The sequence below is a fragment of the Neomonachus schauinslandi genome, chromosome 3 (assembly GCF_002201575.2).
Source record: "Neomonachus schauinslandi chromosome 3, ASM220157v2, whole genome shotgun sequence".
Classification (NCBI taxonomy): Eukaryota; Metazoa; Chordata; class Mammalia; order Carnivora; family Phocidae; genus Neomonachus; species Neomonachus schauinslandi.
Genome location: NC_058405.1, coordinates 105,733,667 through 105,755,434, shown reverse-complemented (window position 1 = coordinate 105,755,434; position 21,768 = coordinate 105,733,667). Strand labels below are relative to the sequence as shown.

Sequence of the window (21,768 nt, the reverse complement as noted above, 5' to 3'; positions counted from 1 at the left end):
CTGGAATCAAATGCATGCAATTAAGGATCTGGAAAGAACAAAAGCAGCCACTAAAAAAAAAAAAAAAAAATCAGGACGATTTTAACTGTCCAAGGGTAGGAACACCAATAGTAGAGTTTGAACTTTAAGAGCAAACACCAAAGCACAACCTCAACAGGTCAAGGCATGAGAGATGAATGTCTAACAGGTAAAGATACACCTGCAGTCCTCCAATCCCTGATCTCATCCCCTCTATTGTTGACTTGATCAATATCTGTGTACCCAGTCCTTTTACTTTCTAATAGAATTTTATATCCTCAATGTCAGCTGACCATGATTCCAAAAGGGTGAGTTCTGTTTAGCATTTAGGGTATGTTGAAGTAATCTGTTTCTGTCAAACTGTTTGCTTTTGGCACTTGACAAATATTGGTTAGGTATTTGGAATAAAAATGCAGACTTAATGATATTGGCTAGGTACCTGAAAAATTTGAAGTGGTTTATATCTAACTGATCTTATGATTATTCCATAAAAATTATTGTCCTTGCTTTCAAATTGCTTAAAATCTAATGATGGACTCCAAACAATTTAAGTAGTATACCTTATGTTAAGTGAGATCACTTTTCACAGAGTTTTACAAATTCTTCATAAAATTAATCTACCTGAATTCAGTGTTCTAACTTTAACCAGTCCATTTTAACTAATGATTATACTCAAATGAACATTTATGTTCATACTGATGTAGGTTCTTTTTTTTTTTTTAAGATTTTATTTATTTGAGAGAGAGAGAGAAAGAGAGAGAGAGAACAAGCAGGCGGAGGCGGAGAGGAAGAGGGAGAAACAGACTCACTGCTGAGCAGGGAGCCTGACATAGGCCTTGATCCTAGGACCCTGGAATCATGACCTGAGCCGAAGGCGGGCGCTTAACCGACTTAGCCACCCAGGCGTCCCTACTGATGTAGGTTCTAACTGAAATGAAGAAATCTGTCTTCAGAAAGCTGTTCATAACTAAAAGAGGAAGGAAGAAAGAAAGGAAGGAGGGGAGGAAGGGAGGGAAAAAAACTTGGATTATAGGTTTTTAGACCATAAGTTTTTAGACCATTGTTATCTGCATGGCTCTGCAGTGCATTAAAAAGGTTGAGTCTGTTGTGCTCACTTTCATTTAGCGATTTTGAAGCACTTTCTATATGAGTGTTATCATCTCCATTTACATACAAAGAAAACATGATGAATAATGCACACACATCAATTAGCCTTGAGAAGTCTCTCAACACACTTGAGCTCTAGTTATTTCAACGGTCCAAATACTGCGGAAAAAACCCCTCAAAAGTACAGTGTACATTTGTTTATCAGACACAGAAAGTATTTTATATACTATAGAGACAACTGACTCCTTTTCCAAAACCTTTCCTTTCTAATTGAAAAAAAAAAAAAAAAAAATTAAAAAATCTGAATCCTGTTTTGATATGTATAAAAGATAGTTAAAATTCAATAAAATTAGAACTATAAGAATGTGTGGTTCGATAAGCACATAACACTATATGGGAGAACAGGGAAATATTGGGAGGACATCGAGTACAGCGCATTTCCATGAATGCAGAGACCAGGAGTTTTAAACCAAACCCTCTAATTACTTTTCCTGTAAAATCCTGCGCAAAGCAATTTATCTCTCTAGGTCTCTATTATAACCAGGAAAAGATAGTATATAGATAGATATAATCCAAGAGAAAAGCTAGTTTCACCATGGTAGTACAGAGGTCAGAATTAGCTTCAGATTCGTTTTCATTTTGTACATTTACTTTTTTATTGATAGCATCACTTGAAGTAAATCTTTATCATTCCTAACTTCCGGTGAGCAGACCCACTACTTAACATAATAGCTTAAAAGCAGCCTTAGCACATTCCCTGTGAGGAATTTAAGGTCATATATGAGCAAAGAGAGAATACTTCTTTCTTGGTTGCTTTATGCTTCTCTTCCCTTCCACTCCCTTCCCTTCCCTCCTCTCCTCTCCAACTCCTCCTCCTCTTTTTCTTTTCCCTGCACCCCTTTCTGTCTCTCTCTTATCTTTATCTTGGTCATCTCTATTTCTAGCTATCTTTTTCTCTCCTGACAGGCTTTTTCTGTTGCTCTCCTACATGCCTCAACATAGCTTACCAATGCCCTGACTTTGTATGTCTATTCAAGCCAAAAGTCACTAAGAGATTTCTGTGTCATAATTTAAAAAATTTAAGTCTGAGAACCTGATTAACAAGTTGCAACCAATTTATTGCATGCCCCATGGCTAGGTGTTCACTGCTGGTCTAATAATCTAGGGAAAGGGGGCAGGGGTGGAAGGTACTGCAGCATAAAGGACAATGGACTGTGGGAGCTAAATCCTGTGGGGGAAGAGCCTCCTCCTGGAAAACAAACAAACAAACAAACAAACAACAAACAAAAAAACAGATAATGAACTGGACAGATACTCCAAACTGAATTTCCTAACTGTGCGTTCTGTATTTTACGAAGAATATCAATGTCAGAGACTGCTCATTAGGTTCATGGTGGATAATACAATTTATTTAGAATATCCTGGGCAGCCAGTTGGGCATTAGGCCATGAAGCCTTAGCTCACTAGGTCACTAAGGACCTATCTTGTTTTCGTTCAAGGGCACAATTTTCATTTTTCTTTTATAAATATTTAGAAACACTTTTGCCTCAAAATTTAATTCAAAATAGGTAAAAACCTATTATAGTGAATAACTAAAAATTGTTATTTGAATAATTTATCTTACAGAATAAATGCATATATATAAATATATATTCAAATATATATATATACATACATATTTGAAGCAGGTTGACTGACAGATGGAAATTCTATACATTTCTAATGGTTTCATGGCTTGTCTTCATAATGGAATATGAACTTTGTTCTTTTGCTTGCTGTATCCTGTGACAAAACAAAGAAAACAAAATGCTGGGAGCATTTATTAAGGAAATTATAGGTACTGTATTTTTAGACTTCTGAATTTTCTGACATTGATCAAATCATTGATTACTCAAATAATTTTTCAGAACAAATAAAAGTACCTTGTAATAGTTCATATTTTTCTTTTAAATTGCTGATTTTCATAAGCAGTGTTTGTCACTAGAACGTTTGACTTCTATTTCTCTTTCTATTGTAATGACAGGTATTCCAGTTACCATTTGTCTTAACCATGGATATTTATCGCATAAGAATTTTCCAGTTGCAAATGGTAGAAAACTCCACTCAAATCAGTTTAAGCAAAAAGAGAAATTTAATGGCTCAGATCACTAAATAAAACAAGGGGTGCTGATGTTAGCATGGCTGGATTTAGAGCTTTAAAATAGGTCCCCAGGACCTGTGCTTTCTCCATTTGGCTTGCTAAACAAATCTGGTTCACTATTATGCTAATTACCAGTTATCTGAACTGTCAAATATCTGTTTTAAATTCTTACTAAATGGAGAGGTATTCTAAATAATTTTTGGGCACTGTATCAGTCAGAGTTACACCAGAAAAATAGAACCAGCAAGATTCATAAATATGTATAGATTTCTTGTAAGGATTGATGTGTGGTTGTGGGAGCTAGCTAATTAGATGAAAATGCTTAGGGCGGGCGGTCTTAGAAAGGGCAGGCTGAAAGTCTTGGACAAAGCTCATGGTGGTGTCCACAGGTGGAATTTCTGCTTCCTCATGGAGACTTTGGTTCTGCTCTTAAACTATTTAACTGGGTAGAATAAACCCACCCAGATTATGGAAAATAATCTCCTTTATTAAAGTTAGCTGATTATATATGTTATTCACATATACAAAATATCTTCATGGTAACACCTAGGTCAGCATTAAATTGAATCACTGGAGACTAGGTCTTGTTAAATAGACATGTAAAGCTGAATATCATGGGCACTGACTGATATTAGAAGAAAAGAAGACAGGGAAATTAAACAGCAAACAGTAACTTAAGAAAATTCTAACACCGGTGTGATTCAAATAGTCTCTTCCCTGAAAAACTAATTGGCCTCCATGTAAGAAATTACTAAGATTGGGACAAGATTACCATTATTGAATAGCCTACTGTTTTTAATTCTTTGACTATGACACTAACAAGAGCGTGTTAAAAGACCTGCTTCTTTCAATTAACAATCAGCAGAGCTACCCTACCAAACTTTCCTGAGTATTCATAAATTGTAAAGTACATTTATCTTCAATGATCTTGCTCTCTATTCCCTCCAGAGGCACAGGCTACAAGCCTTAAAATTCCCTGTTGTATTCCAAGAACCTTCAACATAGTAGATGCTGACTTAATATTTCTCAAAAGAAAGAATGGATAGGGAAGGGAAGGGAGAACTAGATACAGACATATTTTCAATATTTTGCTCTTACTAATAATGTTACGGTGATAACTTAGTGCCTTCATTGTCTCTTATTTGTGAAGATGTCTCTTCAAGATAAATTTCTGGAATAGAGATTGCTGGATCAAAGGACAAATGCATATTTAACTTTTTTTTTAGATACTGCCCAAATTTGCACCACAGTGATTATAGGAGTTAGAGATTTCAGCAAGCTCCCCAGGTGATTATTGTATTCAGTAAAGCTTAAGAATAATTATTTTAGAATATGAGTATTTACCTTTTTGAGTATTAACTCTATGTCAAAAAAAAAAAAAAAGTGCACCTGTAGTACTCTAGGGAATACAGTATTTCCTGGCATACCTGCCAGTTTGCACAGCCCTACACACTGGTTGTTGATGGAACCCTGAAGCTCATCCTGGTCAAGAAACCCTGGTTTAAGAGCATCTCACAATTATAAAAATACTTGTTTTTCTAACTCAGTGAGGACAGTTGATTCCCTTCACTAGCTTCATTTGTCTTCTGCAGTCTTACCTACACTTAGCCTAAGCTTGATACTGCATTTCTGCTTAAAACTAAATCAAGAAATTTGGATAACATCACTTATGAAGAAGTTATTGATTTACAGAATTTTGCCTTATTTTTTTTTAAGTACATCTTCCCTTCACAGCTAGGAAAGTGAACATCAAACAAAGAAATCTTTATCTTTTTACACTGTTATTTTATCTGTATAACCATATGATTTTATCATCATTGCAATATTATTGCACAGTCTATTCCAAGAGCAAACTGAGATGTGTGCACAAGTATAAACAATAAATAATATACAAGAAAACTGTGCTGTAAAGTTTCATTTTTCTACATGCTGTTTTCCCCCTATTTAGTAAGAATTTAAAATAGAAGTTGACAGTTCAGCTAACTGGTAATTAGCATAGCAATGGCCCAGATTTGTTCAGCAGTCCACAACTTCATGGATACTTACCTTAGTCACTTCTGAGACAGCCATATGTGTTACTTCAGCTCAGAAAAGTGCCTTCATAAACCAATAGGACTTCCTTAAGTGCAGAAATTAGGTTATACATCTCTGTATATCTCAAAGAGCAACTTTTTGACATCTAATATATTACTGCAAATATTTTACTGTTCCACATGAATCAAGTATATTGAGCATGAGGGCACCTGGGTGGCTCAGTCATTAAGCGTCTGCCTTCAGCTCAGGTCATGATCCCAGGGTCCTGGGATCGAGTCCCACATCGGGCTCCCTGCTCAGCGGGAAGCCTGCTTCTCCCTCTCCCACTCCCCCTGCTTGTGTTTCCTCTCTCGCTGTCTCTCTCTCCATCAAATAAATAAATAAAATCTTAAAAAAAAAAAGTATATTGAGCTTGAGACTTTGAATATTGACATCCTGCAAACTGACCCCTGAAGGACTCCTAAGATAGCATTGCCCTTGGTCATGTAGTTAATATGTCTAGACTGTAAAATCCATTCTTCATATTAAACAGAATGATACGCTGAGATCTTATAAGACAGGTAGACTTAGATTTTTCTGAGGGAAATCTGAAGTCACAATATATTCAAGAAATATATTTTATGAAAGTTATTATGCTAGAAGATTACTCTCTATTCATCCTTGTCCCCAGTCAATTAATTATCAAGTCCTATTGACTAAGATCCAAAAATATTTCTGAACTCTTTTCCATCTTCAGCCCCTGTACTAATGCTTAACTACCAAACTAGTATCTCCTTATCTAATCCTAGTACTTTTTTTTTTTAAGATTTTATTTATTTATTTGAGAGAGAGAGAGAATGAGAGACAGAGAGCATGAGAGGGAGGAGGGTCAGAGGGAGAAGCAGACTCCCTGCCAAGCAGGGAGCCCGATGCGGGACTCGATCCCGGGACTCCAGGATCATGACCTGAGCCGAAGGCAGTCGCTTAACCAACTGAGCCACCCAGGCGCCCTAATCCTAGTACTTTTAAACCATCCTACTCGTAGGTGGCAATACTCTTAAAATTCTTGTTGATTATATTAAATATCCAACTTTAAAATAAACAAAGAAGCAATCTTTTGCTGGATACTAGATACAGGCAGTCTGACCCTATTAGGAATATAGCCAAGTGTTGCTATAATCTGGTATCTCTATTTAAGTAGGAAGGAATGCTGAGGACACACCATTCAAAATGAAAATTGTCCAGGCATCGGAAAACCAAATCCTACCATGAACCCATCACTAATCCCTACCAATTCTCCAAAGGGAACTATATGCAAAAAGACAGTGTAATCAAACTGAGGCAAAGTGATAATTTATTATTAGCTAAGGATTTGGGTTAAAAGTAGAATTCCAGTGAGCTGTGCTAGATAATGTGGAAAATTTTTTTATTTTCCTAAGCTAGAATGGCCTTATCCATATTTTCCCCCTTTAACCCAATTTCAAGTCTGAGTTTTAGATTTTATTATCCAATATGAGGAAGTCAGTCCAGAGCCTTTGTGAGTGTGTGTTGGGGGTGGGGGGGAGAGGAAGAGAGAGAGAAGGAGAGAGAAGGAAGGAGGGAGGGAAGGAAGGAAGGAAGGAAGGAAGGAAGGAAGGAAGGAAGGAAGGAAGGAAGGAAGGAAAAGAAAGAAAAAAAAAAAAAGAAAATGAATGAAGGGGCAGACACATGACGGTCCTGAGCATGCAATACTGAATAAAGCAGATATGTCCTTTGTCCTCTTGGAGGTTATAGTCTACTTAGTAAACAGATCTTAAACATACCATGTGTGTGTGTGTGTGTGTGTGTGTTGTATCTTTTATGCATGTAAAATAAAGAAGAGCATTGTAAAAAATATGGAATGACATGAGATTGTATCAGATAGACCTCACTGATATTAGAAAGTTAGGAAAGGTTTTTTTCAGAGGAATTGATATTTAGGTTGAAATCTAAAGTCAAGATTGAGATACCATGGCAGAAGTTACTTTCCAGACTGGGGGACAGGTTTTGTGAAGTGCAGAATGGAAAAAAAAAAAAAAAAAGACATGGCTTGTTTAAGGAACTGAAACATGGTCAAAGTATTAGAAATATAGAAAGATACCCCTAGATGGCCAAGGTATTAGAAGTGGGGAAGTATACCAGTAGATGAAGCTGGAGAGATAGGCAGAGACTAGGTCATGCTCACCATTGTTGGTAATTTTAAGAATATGAGGTTTTATTCTGACTGCTATTAGTAGCTATAAGAGGGTTTTATAATACATAAGCCACTTTTCATTTTAATAAGATCCCTTTGGTAACCATGAGGAGAGTGGTTTAAAAGGAATAAGAAACAGAGATGAGATATAAGTCCCCAGGCAAGAGATGATGGTGACTTGGTTTAGAAAAGAGAAACAGAGAAGGAAATAGATATAGAATTTGAGATATATTTTGAAGCTAGAAGTGGCAGGAAGTGGTGATGAATTAGATGTAGAAGACAGAAGTTATGGAGGATGAATTCCTGGTGTCTGGAATGAGTCATTGGGTAGAAAGTGACACTATTCGCCATTAGCCAAAATGGAGAAAAATGAAAGGATAAATTTCGTAAGAAAGAACAAGAATTTACTACTAGATATGTTACATTTAAGATGCCTAAAAGAATTTCAATGCAAATATCAAAAAGGCAACTGTATATATGAGTTAGAATCCCAGAAGACAGGTTAGAATATAAAAGCGTTATCATAATATTAATGAAAATGATGGAAACTTGAAAGACTTTTCTATGAGAAAATTTACGGATTCCACATCTGCACCCGGGAAACTCCAGTTTTAGAATCCTGGGCATGATACAGAAAGAGAAGGTGGAAAAGGTAGCTAAGAAAAAGCAGTTAGTAGGAAGAATACCAAGACAGTGCTAAGAGACACATGTAAATAACTGGCAATCTCTGTAGGTTAAAAAAAAAAAAAAGTGGAATGGTGGGTTTGGAGGATATATCAGTGTGGTATAAGGATGATTGAGGGAAAAAATAAAGTCAGCTTGTATGAAAAATTCTTTGGAGAATGTTGGATGCAAATGAAGCATGGAGAGAAAGGGCTAGAAATGGAGAGTGGTTTGAGGTTAAGAGAAAAGGTTTGTTTCAGTATGATAAATAGTAGAGCAAGTTCATATGTTGAAGGTAAGATTCAGTAGAAAAGGAGAGGTTAAAAATGCAGAAAGAAGTGGGAATTATTGAAGATGAGTTTCAGAGGAGATGGGGTGAGTATCTGTGTTTGCTTTGTATTAGACTAAAAGATGGGAGGATGCTTCCTTCTGCATTACAAAAGGAGAGGGTGGTGAAGAATTAATGCAGATGCAGATCGGTTTTAGCTGGGGCTGTAAGAAAACAGAGTTGCTTTTTGATGTGCTCTCAATTCTCTATCCAATAAGAAGAAAGATCATCCTCAGAGCGTGGAGTAGGGTGGAATGGAGTGAATTAGAAGGCTGGGGATCGTGGCAAAGAAACGAGAAATAAAATTTGAAGGTTGGCTGATGGGCAGAGAATGGAGAGGGTCAGCGGGGACAATGTCTCAATGAACTCAAAGAGTTATTGCAGTGAGAGTACCTGCACAATACAGATAGAAAACATACTGCCAGGTGGAAGAATAAGATGCTCTTGTATGTGTGTGTGTGTGTGTGGGGGGTTATCTCTTTTGGTAGAGGTAAAATTTCTGGTGATGACAAACAATATACTGTTTATCACGATGGAAATTTGTGGTTGACATGTACTGGAAATAAAAGGTCAGATGTGGAGAGGAGGTGAAGAAAGCAAGGGAGAAAATTGTGGATCCATTTTTCTTGTAGATACTTGTTTGGTTGTGGTCAGAAAGCTAGAAAGCTAGGTGATGACTCTTAAATAAAAATAAGGAGATAAAAAAATCAGAAGGTTGGCAGATGATTCTTTGAAGATGGGTGCTATTTGTGAGACCCTCAAAAAAAGCAGGAGATGTTACAAGATAAGAGGAAAATCATAATCTAGAATAATAATGGGGAGGGCACTGATTTTATATCTACCCCTAAGGTTCTTGTTAGGGGCCCACATTTTGAACAACTGCCGGGAAAGATGACCTCAGGAGCTGCAAAGTTTCAGTCAGTAAAGGTAAAACATTTGAAAGAACATTAAGAGTATAGTCTTAGAATACTGGGGCATTTGTTATCAAAGAGTTTCAGAGGGCAGATCAGAAGGGTTTGGGTAGGAAGAGAGGAGGTTGTATCAGTGGATAGAAAGTTATGCTGCACTGCACTTCAAGCAGAGTACTGTATAAACAAGGATAACAAGGTTGAAAGATTTTGTCTTAGATAAAGATGAGTTTATAAGAGTTCCAATTATGGTGTGAGAATAAGGGCTGCCAGCTAGTGAAAATGTGAAGCCAAATGTGTCATTATCTTTCAGACAGTTAGATTTGGCAGTTGCAGTCAAGCCATGGGTAGGAGGAATGAGTGAGTGAACACAAACCACGTGGTTCTTTTCTTGGAGAATAGAGGAAGTGATGGAAGTAAGCAAGTCAAGTTGGACCAGCCTTTTTCTACCCTCAGGCACTGAAAACACAGACATGATTAGGTTTTTTTTTTTTTTTTTTATTGTTTTTGTTTTTTTTTTTTCCCACTGTGTCCCAATCTATGTTAAACAGTGATGAAATACCTATGTGACAATGAGAAAAATAATAAAATAAAAATAATATGCAAATCTTTCTATTTCTCTCTCTCTCTATATTTAAAGATTTATTTATTTTTTGTCAGAGAGAGAGAGAGAAATCACAAGCAGGGGGAGCGGCAGGCAGAGAGAGAAGCAGGCTCTCCACTGAGCAAGGAGCCCAATGTGGAACTGGATCCCAGGACCCTGGGATCATGACCTGAGTTGAAGGCAGACGCATAACCGACTGAGCCACACAGGCGCCCCTTTCTTTTTCTTTCTTTCTTTCTTTTTTTTTTTTGAGAGAGATAGATTGTGTGCATGCCAGCGGGTTGGGGGTGGGCAGGAGAAAAAGAGGAGAAAGAATCTGTGCAGAGCCAGATGCTGGGCTCCATCTCAGGACCCTGGATAGTGACCTGAACCGAAATCAAGAGTTGGATGCCTAACTGATTGAGCCACCCAAGGCCCCCTCTCTACTTTTTATTTTTTTAACCACTCCCTTTTTACAATGGTACGTTTATTAATTGTTGAGTTGAATTCTGTCTCTCAGAATATGGAAAATGGAAAACAAATGGAAAGTAAAGCCTAAAAGACTAAGATTTATTATTTTTTATTGTTTGGTTAAAATCATAAAAAAATGAGTTCAAGGCAGTGTTGGGGTCAGGTGCAGATTGAGGTAGGCTGTATTTGATGGACACTTATGTTGCTTTCATATCTTTACTATTGTAAATAATGCCGCAATAAACATAGGAGTACATATATCTTTCCAAATTAGTGTTTTCATTTTCTTTGGATAAATACCCATTAGTGGGATTACTGGATCATATGGCATTTTCATTTTTTAATTTTTTGAGGAAACTCCATCCTGGTTTCCACAATGGTTGCACCACTTTATGTTCCCACACAAGGGGATGGGGGCGGTGAGAGGAGGGATACTGGAACATGTATCCACAGTCTCTCCAACACTTGTTATTTCTTGTCATTTTCACTAACCATTCTAACTGGTGTGAAGTGATATTTCATTGTGGTTTTGATTTGTATTTCCCTGATGATTAGTGCTTTTGAGCATCTTTTCATGTGTCTGTTGGCCATCTGGATATCTTCTTTGGATAAATGTCTATCCAGGTCCTCTGTCCATTTCTTGATCAGACTATTTCTTTTTGGTGTTGTGTGTGTAAGTTCTTTATATATTTTGGATATTAACCCCTTATCAGATATACCATTTGCAAATATCTTCTCCCATTGATTGTTTTATTTGTAGTTAACATTTCAATATAAAATATTTTCTAAAGTGGTATGAGTTTTGATTGTCCAATATCTTCAGGACAAGAATTATCTAAATCTTAAAATAGAACATTAAACAAGGTAGTGGTTTCTCATGGCACTTTAGCTTCTAAGTATAGAAACCCACTGAAACCAGCTCAAATGTATAGAGATTTCCTGAGAGGTAGGAAAATCTTACATGTTCATGCAACTAAGGATGAGAAATAAAGATGGACTCTGTGGGCTGTGACTAATTCCTCACTCAAGGATTACAGGGCTCCTTTCATCCCGGTTTTCTGTCTCATGGCTTGCCCACTTCTGTGTACATGTTCCAGTATCCCTCCTCTCTCACTGCCCCCATCCCCATCCCCACCCTAGCTGTTCCTCTTGCCCATGTTAGCACAGCTGCCCACTAGGTAAGCTTCACACTTTTGGATTTAGAATACTGAGAGAAAGGATCTTGGTGACTCTGCTAAGCCTACGATTTGTTTTCATTTCTATCGCATGTTCCTCTTTGGTCTAATTATCTGTAAACAGGAAGGAGAGGGATGCTATCGGTACCTAAGGCTGCCCCTTTCAGGAACACTATCTGGGTGGAGCAGGTTTAGGTAAATAAGGATGTTAAATGGGTCAGCCACATTGACTGACATATCTAATATATGTATACTGCTGGGGGAATCATTAGTGGGAATGTTTCCAGAATATAGAGTAGCCAGCTGAGAGCCGGAGTCTGTATGTCAAGTTTAATTTCTGTGTGTTTATGTATGAACTGAAAACCAAGTTTGAGAGAGATTTTTCAAACAATGAAAGCAAAAACCTCAACAAGTAAAAATCAATAAATAACTGTCTTGAACAGTCTTGGCTAGGCAGAGAAAATAGTTTGTTTATCATCCACATCCCTTAAGTAGCAAGAGCTAATAGAATTTGAATTTAAACCTCTTACTCCAAAGACTCATTACTCTTTCAGATTTACGATTGCATTTTGGAATTGCAATGCTAAATATTTAATATTCCTACTTTAGTTCTGAATGTACTTTAATTACTCTATATAATGTGGAAAATTGCTTTCTTGTTCAATTTTTGTATACACAATGGAAGAAATAAAGTAGTATTACTATTGATGCTATTTGAATAACACAATTATTTTAAAAAACAAGACTGAAAAATGAAGTTCCTAATGTAATTCTTGTCAAGGAAAATGCATACTATTTTCCTAAAATGTAAAGAAATGCAGTTACCTACTTTAACACATGATTAATAAACATGAATGGTTTCCTAGGCCCTAATCAGAACAATGTTTTTTTTGTTTGTTTTTGTTTTTTTAATCTGGTAGTATATGGCCCCCTAGTTTTATGTCTTGCCCCCCTCTCATCTACTCCCTAACCCAAATCTTGCTACGTAACCTCATTTTTCAGCAGTTAAAATGAATAGTAGGAATTTCATTGTGAGAACTCTGAAAATTTCTAAATTCCATCATGAAGCTATAACCAAAATGTTAGGAGTAAAAATGTGACACAAAACCAAGGTTGAGTATGCAGTTAAAAAGAGACAGACAGGACTCTGATGTGTTTACATTCCCCTTTGTCCGTTTGGACAACGTACACAACTACAGAAGCATCACTTAAAATGTATATCACTGGCAAAAGTAAGTCTTATTTTTTATCAGCGAAAGAAAATAAAATACATGTTTTAAAATGTTGGCACCTGTAACAATTGCTTTGCTTTAAAGTGTAGGGATGATTGGAGCCATAACTCTGTAAGCACAGTGCTCTATCACTGTCTGTGAGGGCGCTCTTTGCGACTTTTGATTTATGTCAGGCAAGTTTACCAACAACACTCAAAGTTTCTTGCTATCTCCAACTGTATAAAACTTATATATCTATAGTAAAACAAGGCTACTCATCTAATTAACAAAGATGTTGGATAAAATCAGTTTCCCACATCTGATGAGGTAAGGAAACCAAAATGATAAACTCCTATACCACAGATGCTGAATCGGAAGAATAATGAACTGTATGAATAAATGACAATTCGACAGAAATGTTGCTGTCCTTTATGAACTAATAGTTAAATATGTCAGAAATACAGACAGCAGTTGCAATATTGTTTTATTTTAATTTAAATTTCTGTGTTAGTGCCATAAAAAAAAATAAGTGAAGAACAAGAGAAGAGCAAGCTCAATTTATTTTTCATGCTAGAGGATAAAAAAAATAATTGATACCACAGGAATGAACAGAGAGAGAAGAAATGTCATTATTGTAATCCCGAGGGAATAGGACATAGGACAGATTTTGGAGTGGTCCTTTCTATCCACCATGAGTTCAACGTGGCGCTATACAGGGGGCTCTGCTGTACTTGAAGCTGCGTCAGATACTTGGTTCCTGGTAGGAGAAGATGCTGAAAGGGTAACTAAGAACCTGGAAGTTAAGAGAGTTAAGTGTTCAGAAAATACTGAATAAGATGGAGTAAATGAGACTCCAAACTACCATCTGTGCTCCTTTTTATGGAATTTCTGGGGTAGAACATAGATTTACCTACCCATAGTCTCCAAGCCCAGAAGCAGTAACTAGAAAGTACAAGACTATGGCATTTCAGTTCAAAAGGCATAACATAATATAATTATGAGAAAAATCAAGCAAATTCAACATGAAGATATTCTTTAAAACAACTCATTTACCCTTCAAAAATGGTAACACCGTGAACAACAAAGGAAGGCTGAAAAACTGTTCAGAATTAAAAGAGCCTAGAGAAAAAGATGATTAAATGCAACATATAATGCTGGATTAGACTCTAAATCAGAAAAAAAGGGAAATTTGACTATATAGAACATTATTGGTCAATGGGCATAATTTGAATAAAAACTGTATATTGTATCAGTGTGAAAATTATTGCTTTTGATAGGTGTATTGTGGTTATGCAAGAGAAGGTCCTTGCACTTAGGAAATGCAGGCTGGAGTGTTTTTTTTTTTTTTTTTTTAAAGATTTTTTTTTTTTTTTTTTTTTTGGGAGAGAGAGAATGAGAGAGAGCGGGAACATGGGAGGGGGGAGGGTCGGAGGGAGAAGCAGACTCCCCACTGAGCAGGGAGCCCGATGCGGGACTCGATCCCGGGACTCCAGGATCACGACCCGAGCCGAAGGCAGTCGCTCAACCAACTGAGCCACCCAGGCGCCCCAGGCTGGAGTGTTTTGATGTAACAGAGTACTAGGCAATGTTTGCAATTTACTGTCACAGAGTACTAGGCAGTACTAGAAATAGCCAGAGGGACAAAAGGTGAATAACTGATGAATCTAAGTGAACGACATAGGTGTTCATTTGACTATTCTTATAACTTTTCTGTAAGTTTGAAATTATTTCAAAATAATGGGTTAAAAACTAAAGGCATGACAAACATTCAAGTTATGGCTCTGGTAGTGGCTAATCATGTGGACTTTGAGCCTATTTCCTCTGTAAAATAAAAATAATCCGCCCCTTCTATCTCAGAGGTGAGGATCAGTGAGATAATGGGGTTCACAAAACATTATTTACTTTTTCTAAGATTTGGACAGATATTTTATAGGAAAGAAAAGAGTGATTTTTCAACCCAGCTACACTTCTATCACAAATGAAATTTGGTTAGATTTTAGATGCAAACTTTAGGCTCTTGCTTTCAATTCTAATACAACTATGCCTCAATTAAAGAATGCCCTGAGAATGAAGCTTTTCTCTGTAACAGTTGTAGGAGATTTTAAACTAAGGTTAAACATTACTAAAACAAGTAAAAAAAAAAATGCGTAATGTGACTATGGGTACTTGCTGCTTACAGTTTTATGGTATCAGTGCTATTATCCTGGTGAACTCTTCCATTTCTTGCATTTCAATTATAAGTGAACAGAACTCATCATAGTCAGTGTTCTGAAGTTTGAGAAAGGTCAATTTGGTGTAAGGAACATCTTTTATGTCTCCACTGGGCACTAGTTTTTTTTACTATGTGTTGGGAATACAAAGATAATAAATTCTTTACTGTTTCTTCTAGTTCTTTATTTTTCTTCACATACTCAAAGCCTTCCTGTTCTTTTGATTTTACTCTTCATTAAAACAGGGAGATTTTGATGAGTCATATATTTATACTTTTTCCCCCATATTTTGGCTGAAACTACTCAGAGAGTTACCTCAACTAGTTCTATTATGATCTGGAATAAATATGAGAATCACTTGCATCATTCCTGCAATAGTAGGTCAATATCACTGAAAATCTTAGAAAAATAAATCACATTTTCCCGACCCCTTTCATCATCAGCTGGTTCACTCTTCCTCCAACTTCTCAAGTAACTTCTCAAAATTACTAGTATTTTAACAAATACCAAATTCAACAGCATTTTCTTAATCTATATTATTTTTTATTTTGTGAAGTGATTGACCCAGCCAGCCACTGCGGTCCTTTATTCTGGAACTTTACTCCTTTAGATTTCTATGAAAGTCTGTGTGATCTCTTTGACCATAGCCTCTGATCTTTATTTGGCTTTCTTTCTCCAACAGCACACCTCCATGGTTCTGATCTTAGCACACTTTTCTTTTTTACATCCCTTTTGGGATTGCATGTAATTAAGTCATCTCAAGATGACTTCCAAGAAGTCTTTAACTCCAGACTCATCTTTCCTCTTCAAACCATGTAGTTGGTACAATCACCTGCTTTATGTCACTATGCATAGTCTCTACATATCACATTATCCATAGTGTGCCCAGAGCCTGCAACTCTCAATACCCAAACCTACCCACACACCAGCATCTCTTCAGCTCTGTGAAATGGACCAGTCAGAAAAGGATACTAGAAAAGGAGAGGCATTTTTGTATGGGATGAAAAAGAGAGCTTCATATAACAGGAATAGTGGGTAGTGTTCTACAGTAAGAAATAGGAAAACTAGGTATTCCTTATAGTAATTAGACTTGGGATAGCTATGAACAAATTGATTTAAAGTGAAGAAAGATGAGATGCAAGATGGAAGCAGGAAAAGAGAGAGAGCAAGTGCAAGTGAACGCATGGGGCAGAAGTTTGAACGTTAAGCATGACAATAAAACATAACACCATATGTCCTTTTATTTGTTCTTTACTAGAATAGAAAAGCTCTTCACCTGAATAGAATGTTACTTGAAAAATAATTTTTAACTTACCGTGATAAATTGGTCTTTCAAGAACATTTAGGGAAATATCTTCTCAAAATAAAACCCTGCTTATACTGTTGCAGAATAGTATGCATTAAGGTTTAAAAATTAGTCAAAACCTCCCGCAGGAGAAAGAGCTAAATTACAGTTTAAATAATCCTTTTTAGCTTGAAATATACCCCATACTGTTAGATAATACAAGGGTGTTGAGAAAAGTAACTAAAAACTAATTCACCAAGTTTATAAAATCAAATATTCTATACTCTAGGTAATCTTAATATTGCTCAGTCACTGTAAATCAGATTATTCTTGAGATTGTATTTAAGTCAAGGTAAAATAGTCTTCTATTTACAAATGTAATTTAGTCTCCTGAGTAGGTAATCTTGTTAAAATATCGTCAGGTTAACTGAAATTGATTTGTGTTTACTAAACATAGTGAATACTAATCAAATATTAGACACTGAGGTGTTGGAGGTATTTAAACCTTTGATAGACACTGTTAGTCTTTCACGGAAGGATTATTATTTTTTTGTCTCGGAGGTCAACATTGCTTTTTAGACTGTTCCTTCAAGTAAAGGGAAAATGAGGAGAAATGGCCTGCATTTGCTTTATGAAATTTTGTAATTTGGGAATATTTGGGAGAATTTGGGATTGGTTTTGGGGGGATTATTTATGTTTTATTTCCATTGCTACAAACACCACATTTGCTTTTCCATCTGCTTAATTCCATTCCAGGTTTGCTATTCTCTACCACTCATAGCATCGTTGAGCTCCACATAATAGCTTTTATAGGAGACAGACATTACTAGGCAATTTGAAAAGCAGGTTGAAGATAAAGCCTGATAGCTCACGTGCCCTGGCCTGGTGGCTTGGCTCACTTCTGAAGCTTATACCAAATGGGCTGCGTGCGTTCCTGTGATGTCTGTGCATCGGCTCTATGAGGCTTAAAGAAACATTTCCCCTAATACAATAATAAACCCACCATAATCATTCGTTTTGGGGAAATTTTACAGTTGTTGGTTAACCTGCTCCCTTATGCCCTGCAATATTCATTAGCAGATTTCTCTGTTTATGAGTGATATTATATGGAAATGGTAATGGGAAGCTAACAGATGTAACCACTGAAATAAATTAGAAGGAAAAGTTCTGTTTTTTACAGATGGTTCTATTGAATAAGCTCCCCCACCCCCTTCCACTTTAACATTTAGTTTTCTTTCAACAGAAAACTTTTCTTTACTGACTACGGGAATGTGGCCAAAGTGGAGCGATGTGACATGGATGGGCTGAACAGAACAAGGATAATTGATTCAAAGACAGAGCAGCCAGCTGCACTGGCACTAGACCTAGTCAACAAATTGGTTTACTGGGTAGATCTTTACTTGGACTATGTGGAAGCAGTGGACTATCAGGGAAAAAACAGACATACTATCATTCAAGGCAGACAAGTAAGTACAATCTTGTTAGAAAATGCGGCTAAGGTAATAAAATGAATGGTGGTGTACTAGGAAGAAGACCCAAAATTTGAATTGCAGTGTTGAAAATTTCTTATGAAGTCAAGCTGTAAAGGGTCATAAAAATTGTGATGTATTTCCTGTGTGGGAGAATGTTCTTTTCACAGTGCATTCCGTAATATTGGAGATGCCTCTGACTTCCTCCTTTGCTCTATTAAAAGCAAAGCACACAAAACAAAGGCCAACAAAAATAAAACAAAAACAATAAGCAAAAGCACAATTGCCACACTAGTAAGAAAGGAATTAGAATAGGACAGATGTTTTGACCTGTTAAAAGTAAAACTTACTAAAAACTAATTTAAATCGTTTATTTATAAGGAAAAAAAATGGTTTATTTATAAGGAGCTAGACTGTCATCTCTCCCATGTGGCCTTGGAGATATTGTGCTAACAAAGGCATATGGCTGCTCACAAAAATATTTTTATTATTTTCAAAGGCTGGACTACATGTTGCCTTCTGATGTGTTCAAGTACTTCCTAGAATGAGAATCCTGTGAAAGTCACTGAGGTCAAGATCTTTACCATCTGTATAGTTTTTCCCTTGCTGAATTACAAGGTTTTGCTGACAAAACTCAGTAGACACTTAAAGGAGATCTCTAAGTAGAAATAAGCTTATTCGCTAGTGTACTTTCTTCAATTGAATTTTACCTTGGTGATCGCACTAATTTCTTCTGAGATTCTTATTCTATGGAGCCGAAATATGTGAATCCCTTTTCTTTCTTTTGCAATCCAAGACAAAAATATTCTGTAATGATCCATTAAAGTTACCTTTACTTTCTAATCAGTTTTTAACAATGAACTTCTTTTACCTTCCTTGAAAGACAAACAAATGCACTAATCTGGGAGTAAAAAAAGTGTCCAATATTAGAGATGAGGCCAGTTATTTCTTTTGTACTTTTGCCTGTCGTAAAAACTTGATTTCTTTAGAAAGCCTTAGTTATGACTTTTAGAGGATCTAATCTCTAAAATGATTATGATGGATCTTCTTTTTACCTATATGTAATTACAATTTTAAACCTTATAAGAAATTCAAATAATTTTCCTCAGGATTACTTTTAAAAAGTTTTCTAATGTCTGGTTTTTAATTATTCATTTTTTTCATTTCTATTTTCTGTGTTTTTTCTGATTCCTTAAACATATGCTTACTCTGTCACTAAGTCATCCAACATAGATACTTTTTTCTAAATATTTGGGCTGTAGGTGGAATGGTCTAGCTACCACTCTAAGCTCCTCCCACTGGTATCGGGAGTAGCAGGGAAGGCAACAGTGTACTTATTTTATGGGAAACAGGCTCTTCTGAAGGAAGGAACAGGGACATTGAATACAATTTCATCTTTACTACGGAACCTATTTTCTACCCTGCCCAACTGTTCCCTCTGTGGCTGTGCTTTTTCTCTTGGGTGTGGATTGGCAGTTATGTAAAGAGCAAAGTAAGTACGCCAGAACCACACACTCCCAGATGAATGGCTCCAAACTTTGGGCAAAACATACATGAGATTAATGGTGGTGGAAGAATTGAGTTTACCTGCAATTTTTATAGGAAAAAGTATTGCTCAAGTAAAATTTGGGCTTAGATTTATCTAGAGAATATGCTATCAGCTTATGTGTAAATGATATTAGTATATAAACACATGACACCCCTACCCCTTCTCTCTATCACATGCACTTGTGCATGAGTGTGGGTACACACACACACACACACACACACACACGCTGGGGAATGACCCTTATATTGGAAAACATTATTTGGGCTTTAACATGGAATGATTCTCTTCATTAATTCCTATCTTACATTTCTCAGTTGGTTAAGTGTCTGCTTTTGGCTCAGGTCATGATTAGGGTCCTGGGATGAGACCCAGTCAGGCTCCTTGCTTACTGGGAGTCAGTTTCGCCCTCTCCCTCTGCTCCTCCCCTGGCTTGTGCTCGCTCGCTCTCTCTTTGTCTCTCTCAAATAAATAAGTAAAATCTTTAAAAAAATAAATTTTTACAGTCAAACCATACATACTTTTTCAAATTCTCTTAACTACAAATCTATACTAAAAGTGCCATATATAATGCCAAAGAATTGTGACAGATTTTTTTCAACGGAATCTCTACAGCAAATCGAATCATAGCCCCACCCTACCCTGACACAGAACCATTTTAAATTAACTATAATAGGAGGAATGCCCAAAAGCATTGTGCTTAACATGTAGGCATTTGTTTGAGAAGATCAATAAACTCAATCTTCTGATGCTTTACTAGAAGCTTGCGATGACTGCAAGGTATCCATTCCTCCACTCAATTCCCAGGACCTCTGCTAAGGAGAGTTATGTTGTTCAGGTGTCATTACTTCCAAATCCATTATGAATAGGCTTTAGAAACATATGTGATTTTTGGATAAAATGCTGTTTTTTTTTTTTTTTTTTTTTACAATTATTCCAAATACATAGTTTCATTATTTATTGTTTTCCATGCTGGGACAAGTATTCATCTAAATGAACTTGTGGCTTAAAAAATGGGATTTAAAATAATAATCATAATCATAATAATATATATATATGGGATTTTGAACATATAAAATAAATTTTCAAAGGTGTTTTCTCGTCAGTCCTTACACAGTCAGAGCTATACTTTTTTAGATTCTGTATCTCCTGACTATATGAACAAGCAGCCCATAAAAACATCTCACATCCTATATAACAGTGCCATAAGCATCTTATTGAATATGCTTGGAAGTTTTGCTCTCACTCGCCTTTGAAAAGTAGCTACTAAACATGTTTTCTTAATGAATCATGAATAAAATTCTCCATACATTTGGAACTGCTTTATCTACTACTGCATAATGTTTCCTTCTCAGAGAAAAAATTTAAATTAGTGAAATGTTTAATTCTTTGAGAGAAAATAAACGATAATATGTGTGTGACTCTCCTACTATAAGAATTTTCCACAGTAGTAAGCACAATGAGTTTTTCTTTCAAGTTGAAAGCAGCATAATTAAAAATCATAGTTATTTTTGCCCCTCCATATAGGTCAGACATCTTTATGGCATAACTGTGTTTGAAGACTATTTGTATGCAACCAATTCTGATAACTTCAATATCATAAGGATAAACCGATTTAATGGCACAGATATTCATTCATTCATTAAAATGGAAAATGCTCGAGGAATCCGAATTTATCAAAAAAGAACTCAACCAACAGGTAAGACACAGGACTTCTTCATTGCCTTTATAATGGTGGGTTAAATGGGGATATGGTCCTTGTGCTTTGTATGGAGTTAGAATGGGTAAGTCATAAATTCTGTTTGATAGCAAAAGTGTACATGTCTGCTTGATAAAATGGAATAGCACTTCAGCACAAGTCTAAATGACAAATTGTTCAGTTCCTAGTGAATTGTTTCTACAACCATAGAATTGAAATGATGGCTAGATTTATATTCAGGAAAGAGCTTTCAATCATGATGTATGTAGACAGGAAACCCAGACGCTAAGATGCTAAGGATTATTATTATTATTTTTTTTTGTATCATTATGGGAGACATTTCAAATCAGGTGACTCTCTTACAGAATCTATCCAGCTTTTATTGTAGTCATTCCGGTCTTTTAACTTACCCCAATTATTCTTTAATACAAGTTAATTAAAAAAATAACTTTTAATGAGAAGACTATAATGTTTCTAAGTATTTCTTAAAAACACAAACTAGTTATTTTTGCATAGCAGGTTAGTGATGCTTGCTCATCAATACAATTTACATTCAATTATATATAGAATAATGTAACATACCAGACCAACCAACCCCAAATTTTCATCCTCTTTTTGTGCTTCAAATTGAAACTAATTTAGAATTATCTAAACATTAACATAGATTTAGTTGAGACAATGTATTGTTTACAAATCTGTTTACAGTAAATTTAAATTTGGAATTCTGTAA

The 21,768-nt window shown here is 36.0% G+C and overlaps 1 protein-coding gene across 1 annotated transcript in view; it reads left to right on the top strand.

Moving 5' to 3' along the window:
• The window catches only part of LRP1B (LDL receptor related protein 1B), a 1,499,204-nt gene that overhangs the window by 689,351 nt on the left and 788,085 nt on the right, over nt 1-21,768 (top strand). Inside the window, exons 8-9 of the mRNA XM_044913608.1 lie at nt 17,568-17,790; nt 20,867-21,038. Coding sequence (XP_044769543.1) covers nt 17,568-17,790; nt 20,867-21,038 — 395 coding nt within the window. The remainder of the gene's footprint in view (nt 1-17,567; nt 17,791-20,866; nt 21,039-21,768) is intronic.